Here is a 6,500-nt window from a genome sequence, read left to right on the forward strand (position 1 = left end):
AGTTAAAAATAATGTCTTTTCTTCAGCTCATACACTTGCACGTCAGTTTTTGCTCTACTGCTGTTGCTGTATTCACGCAATCGTATTTTCTTGCAGTTTGGCCCTCACTCTGACAAAGCAGAGATCTCTACGGCTCCAGGACCCCCCGATCAATGTTGCAAACCCCTGATAACTTGTAAAAGTGCAACTTGTGTTGTGGTTTCATGGGAGGTAGGTTTTAATGATTTTCGGTAATACACAAATTAATATTTGGCTTTTAGAATTCTGGTGACACATGTATGATACACAGAGATGGAAGAAATAACAATTGTGGGGGTGGAATATTCTGAGCACATCTCTTCATAGAGGTATACATTGGTTTTGTCAATTTTGCCAGCTATGAATTTCCATCTTAACTGACTAAATGGGGTGACATTTAATCCTCCTCATGGTATGGTAGCTAGTATATAATATATTTAATTCGTCCAAGTGGTAAGAGATTGTGAGTCATTCAAAATTCTGGTCTGAACGGTGGTGGTGTGTTAGACATGCGTCCGGACGGAAACCTTTTAACAAGCTGAACTTAAAATCATGCCCTTGGCTATGGTGGAAAAGACCCCAGGTTTCAACCCCAGTGCTTCTGTTCCAGTCTCTCTGTTCCGTGTAACGAGAGATCACACTTGTATGGTGAACGTGTGTGTGTGTGTGCAATAGCTGAAGGACAATTTATCGCTTACACCCACAGAGTCCTGCGTGCAACGGTGCAGAAATCGGTGAATACAGACTGGACTGGGGACAGGTGGAAGGATCAATGCATGTCATTTACACTGGCCCTTGCCAGAGCTATGAAGTAAAAGGTCTCACACCTGCAACCACGTATTACTGCAGAGTCCAGGTATGAAAAGCCTTTCGTTACGTGTTACTAAGCAAATGAACAAGTACGTGCAGGTTGAAGAAAAACTTCAGCTAGAGATGAATAAAATTACGTGCTGTCACCTACTAACGCAGCATAGAAGGCAATTGGTAAAAACGCTTTCCCTTCTCCCTCAGTCCCTCCTAACTACAGCTTTCTAGAAATGAAATTTAGATCTAGTGTTGCATTAAATACCAGACATTTTGCCGTAGTTACATTTTATTGGGGAAATTTTCCATTCCCTTCCAACAACACGCAAAAGGAAGCGTGATAGATGAGACTGTCTGGTTAGAAAAAAATGTAGATTTTGGCAAACAGTACGCGGCCTCTCTTTCAGGCTGTGAACATCGCTGGAGTGGGGTTGTTTGGCGAGACTGCTGTGGTGACAACCCCCGCGTCGGTGCCTGCAGCAGTGTCAGTACTGCATTTACTTGAAGAAGATCAAATGGAAATTTCTCTTCCTTTATCAACGTGCCTTGCAATTCAATGGGAAGAACCGTGTTGTCATGGGTCGGAGATCACTGGGTATAATATAGAATATGGGGAAAAGCAGCTTGTAACTGTTGGGAGAAATACGAGCCATGTTCTTGAGAATCTGCTGCCTGACACTCTGTACAGGTAATAACTAAGCGTTTTACTCTGAAACCACATTTGTAGGCTTTTCAATCAATAGCTTTGCAGGTAGTGTTTTAAATTTTTAGAGCAATTTTTCATTTGGCTTATGGACTATTCACCTAATTTACTCTGCAACTCCGAAAAAGTAAAGTGAAATTGTCATATCCGGAATCAAACGATGACGTTTTAGCGGCAAGAGTTAAGATTCCTGTGTTAAGATTAACATTCTGTCTCGCAGCCAGGGCTTTATTCTAATTTTTCTGGGTTTAGAATTTTTCATTCTGAAGCAATGCATATAATGGGATGATGAGCATCTCGCTAGAAGAGGACGGATGTACAGATAAGAGCAGAATAGCTGTTCCTGTGCTGCGTGCTCAGGCTTGGTTAAAGCTCAGTTCAGATTATGGATCTTCAGTGTCGGTGGGAGGCAAACAGTTGAGGTTAACGTGGAAGACCCGGGCGCTTGTTCACTGAACAGAATAAACCTGAACAATACTGAGAAACACTGAAGCTTCGTTATGTTGAGAACAACGCAATTACGTTGACTTGTTTTGAAGTAACTGAACTTGGAACAGGCTGCCCAGGGAAGTGGTTGAGTCACCATCCCTGGAAGTATTTAAAAGACGTGTAGATGAGGCGCTTAGGGACATGGTTTAGTGGGCATGGGGGTGTTGGGTCGACGGTTGGACTCGATGATCTTGGAGGTCTCTTCCAACCTTAATGATTCTATGATTCTAAGTAGATTATTTCTATAGTTAAATTTCTAACTGCATTTTAATTGCTTTATCGTTTGGAATTACATTCTTTACGAATTTTAACTCTTGCTTTACTACCTAGCGTTTTTTCAGGACCTCAGTAAACTGACCATATAGCTGCTTTTCTCACATTTCTAGAATTAGAATACAGGCCATAAACAGCTTTGGAGTTGGTCCTTTCAGTCATTCCATTAAAGCCAAAACGAAACCACTACCTCCTGACCCTCCTCATCTTGAATGTGTGGTCTTCAGCTACCAGAGCCTTAAACTTAAATGGGGTGAAGGTCCTAGCAGAGCTTTAATTACCAACCCTACACAATTCAACTTGCAGATGGAGGACAGGTTTGGCAGGTAAGATAATCGGAACGTTAAGGATATCGTTGCTTTACAACTTCGTTTCAAGTTTTTAAGGCGTTTTAAGTATTCTCTCTTCCGTTTGCACCAGTAAGTCATTTGGACGTCCCAAAGTTTGCCCCTTAGTTTGCATTTTTGCATCGCATCTTTCAACCAGAAATGCTGCTAATAGCTGCTGCGCTAGTATTTACTTGTAAACAGTAAATACTATTTACTATTTAAATAGTAATTTAAATAGTAACTATTTAAATTTAGACAGTAATTAATTTAATCGTAATTTAATAATTAAGTAAATTTAATTCACTACAGTAAATATTGTATTAATTATTTACTACAGTAAATATGAATTTACTACAGTAAATTAATTACTATTTAAATAGTAATTATTTAAATTTAGTATCTCACCATCTTCCTCTGTTGCCAGTTTTTTTATCTTTTGGAAATTCTAAAATGAAGTCCAGTTTGCCTATAAGAAACATGGGGTTGACAGCTGTTCTTCAACTTGAAATCACGCCGTATCTAGTGTATACAGGGGTTATTCTCTTGATTCAAATCGAGAGTTTGGTCGTGTAATTTCAGTGGTAGCCTGTGTAGGGCTGTAGCTTAGTGCCGAGGACAGGTCGAGTGAATGCTTCGCGAATGTAAATGGAGACTTCCCCCAGAGTGAAGGGGGTGTGAAGGGGGTGTGGTGCTGATGGAATGCACCGCATGAACTGCTGGTGACAACAGCAGAGCTCGCGCTGCCTGGCGTTCGTTGTGCGCCTGTGTAGAAAGCCGGGGCACCCGGAACGTATTGTCACTTTTCTGTACTTAAGTTAGATACGAAAATGTTCCGCTTACGATATTGACATGCAACTTGGTGATTACTGAATAATACTAATTTGTGTATATTCTGGTTTTTCCTTCCAGGTTTGTTACTGTTTATAACGGTCCTTGTCATACATACAAGGTACAGCGACTCAGTGAATCCACTACATACTATTTTAAAATCCAGGCATATAATGATGCTGGAGAGGGAGAGTTTTCTGAAGTTTACGCTTTCACTACAACTAAGTCTCCACCCGCATCTCTTAAAGGTGAGCTTACGCTGCACCAGAAACTTCTGGTTTCTACTCTTTCTTTCTACTCTTCTGGACGAGAGGAAATGGCCTCAAGTTGCGCCAGGGGAGGTTTAGATTGGATGTAAGGAAAAATTTCTTTACTGAAAGAGTGGTTAAACATTGGAACAGGCTGCCCAGGGCAGTGGTGGAGTCCCCATCCCTGGAAGTATTTAAAAGACGGGTAGATGAGGCGCTTAGGGACATGGTTTAGTGGGCATGGTGGTGTTGGGTTGACGGTTGGACTCGATGATCTTGGAGGTCTCTTCCAACCTTAATGATTCTATGATTCTGCAAGCCACTTACGTACTAGGTTAAATGCTAAAACCTGGCTCTCTTCCCAGTCTAGCCTCTTTCCAGGGCCTTTGTGGGACAGAGAGCAGAGACTAGCTGTGGTGGGCATTAACTTGGTGTAAGAAGGGCTCTACTGGTGTAGGACCAGCGTGTGGTTATCTCCTACACCGTAGTAGCTCCTCCACCCTGACAGTGAGGATTTCCTCTACCCGTTTTCAACTGGAACGTAATTTTTCAGGGTTATCTATCATTTGATACAAGTTACAACAGCACATAGGCAAATGAGAACACAGATAATTCCTCTGACCTTCACTTTCTAATACGAACATTAAAGATTGCCACTAGAGAAGGCCATTCTGAAGATCCGAATGCTGATTACCTGCCGGAAAACTGGTTGACTCAACCATGTTTATAACGTGTAATTTCAGCTCGGAGATACATGGGCAGAAATGCTGCTTTCTCCAGTGATTTGAAAGCGCTCGCTCATCTGTACAAGCGTTAGACGTCAGCAGCTTATCTTGTCAGCTTGAAAAGAAAGACAAGTGTAACCTACAAATATTACAGTGATCATTTGTTAAGCTTACGTCATGAAATACAGCAAAGAAAGAATGAAACAGGTCTTAATTGCTTAGAATTATTTGAATGACTGTCACCTCTCCATCGTTGACAAACATGTTGGAAAAACCTTAAGCTTTTAGATTTACACTGCCCAGTCCCTTGTGTTAGAACAAACATTTTCAATGGAAAGCGGACAAAAGCAAAGCATACCTTAAGCCAGAGTGAGAAAACTTCCTTGTCGTCCCTGAAACTAGTGCCCATTTGCTGCATTAACTGTGAAAATGAGTCACTGTAATAATTGGTGATTTTGGCCATTTTCTTCTGATTGAAAAAGACTGAGAGCACTTGTAGAGACCATCGTTCTCTTTTTCTAAAATGCCAACAAATCACTTTTTTCTAGCACCCAAAGCAAATCAGCTGGAAGAAAACACTTACGAAATCACATGGGAACCTTTACAGCCGATGAAAGGAGATTCTATTGTTTACATCCTTCAGCTTGCTGCTGGGAGAGAGTTTGATCAGGTACCTTTTCTTTAACGTAATGAACTTGCGGAGGTTTTACTTCGAAAAACTATTGCAGAAAAAGATGTCTATATTTGAAGGTTCTCATTCTGTTTGGTGATGCTAGTGGCAGGGGGACTTTTTGTTTTGCAAAAAGGGATTCTTTTCGTTTCGGCAAGTGACCCGGTTTACAATCCTGACTCCCGAGGGTGCTGCATTCAATGTCTCGGTTGGTTCCTCAGTGGGGCTTTAAGTTTGTGATGGGTGAGGACAGCTTCCAGTACAGGGTCCTGCCGTGCTGCCTCTTCACGGCATCGAAGGTCGCCCCAGGTTAAAGACCATAAATTTTCATTTCCCTGTTGACCCTTCGCTTGTGCTGTAAAAGCAAATGACTGCGAAGGCGGGCTTGAGAGTCACTGGGAGAACTGGTGATCCAGAAGCGGGTTAACGCTGTTTTATCCTGTTCTCCCAGCGTTTCCCTGGGCTCTTTTGATTCTTGCATCTTACGGTCTGTGGCATCACTACCTTTGTTAGTCATAGACAGCGCTTGCCCCGCTTTAGTGGGGGAGCTATACAGAACAATAGTTGCGCAGAACGATTTATTTTCTTTCCCCCCCCCCTCCCCCGAGCTTCAAAATCCAGGTCTGTCAGTGTGGGGCATAGCAGGAAGCTGTAGATTATTCACAAGAAAATGAATCATAAATTCTTCAGAGATAAAAGCTGAGATCTTACTAGGTTGGCTTGAAGAGAACGACTTCAGGCAGTGTCCAGCGCTGCATGTGCTCGTAAAGCAGAACGGGAAGTGTCGTGTGCTGTTTGCAAGACGAATCCCATGTGAAGCGGTTCTCTCTCTCCCTCTTCTGACTAGGTGTACAAGGGACCAGAGACTTCCTTCCGCCTCACGAGCTTGCAGACAAACTGTGAATATCGGATCAGAGTCTGCGCTGGCCGTCAGTCCCAAGACTCTACTGGATCACAAGAACTGTATGGACCTTACAGTCCCAGTACAGTGTTCTCATCTCAGAAACAAGAGCTGGTTCCACCGTGTGCTGATCTGACGACGGAGTTGGCGGAGACTAAGAAGACATTACGTGAAGAGCGCTTCATTGCTATCGTTCTTCTCTGCGGATTTGCAGTGGTTGCTATTTTATTTGCTGTTGTTATTCAGTACTTTGTAATCAAGTAGATGAGAGCCTATTCAGTACTCGGCTTTTTGTACAGAAGCTCTCTCGGGTATTTATGGTTAGTTCTAATTAAAATCCTAGCTGGAAATGTATAGTTACATGCGTTTCCACTTTTGCTGCTGGCTAACAGTGAGGCTGGGTTGGCAGATCCTTTCCAAATACTGAACACAGATTTCTCGTAGAAAGGGTAATCCTGGGTCCTCTGTAATCAGGGTTAGCTGTTAATAAAACAGCAAAAAACTGCCTTACT

General features: G+C 42.4%; 1 protein-coding gene across 2 annotated transcripts in view; it reads left to right on the forward strand.

The window, feature by feature from the left end:
• LOC103919178 (fibronectin type-III domain-containing protein 3a-like) overlaps nucleotides 1-6,489 on the forward strand; it is a 42,987-nt gene extending 36,498 nt beyond the window's left edge. For both annotated transcript variants that reach the window (XM_009326643.1, XM_009326644.1), the window contains exons 20-26: nucleotides 97-210; nucleotides 725-874; nucleotides 1,230-1,510; nucleotides 2,401-2,613; nucleotides 3,526-3,692; nucleotides 4,966-5,087; nucleotides 5,935-6,489. In XM_009326643.1, the coding sequence (XP_009324918.1) occupies nucleotides 97-210; nucleotides 725-874; nucleotides 1,230-1,510; nucleotides 2,401-2,613; nucleotides 3,526-3,692; nucleotides 4,966-5,087; nucleotides 5,935-6,252 (1,365 nt within the window). In that variant the 3' untranslated portion in view covers nucleotides 6,253-6,489. The remainder of the gene's footprint in view (nucleotides 1-96; nucleotides 211-724; nucleotides 875-1,229; nucleotides 1,511-2,400; nucleotides 2,614-3,525; nucleotides 3,693-4,965; nucleotides 5,088-5,934) is intronic.
• Nucleotides 6,490-6,500: the final 11 nt, after the last annotated feature.

The sequence above is a fragment of the Pygoscelis adeliae genome, unplaced genomic scaffold (assembly GCF_000699105.1).
Source record: "Pygoscelis adeliae isolate BGI_AS28 unplaced genomic scaffold, ASM69910v1 Scaffold216, whole genome shotgun sequence".
In the NCBI taxonomy this organism is placed as follows: Eukaryota; Metazoa; Chordata; class Aves; order Sphenisciformes; family Spheniscidae; genus Pygoscelis; species Pygoscelis adeliae.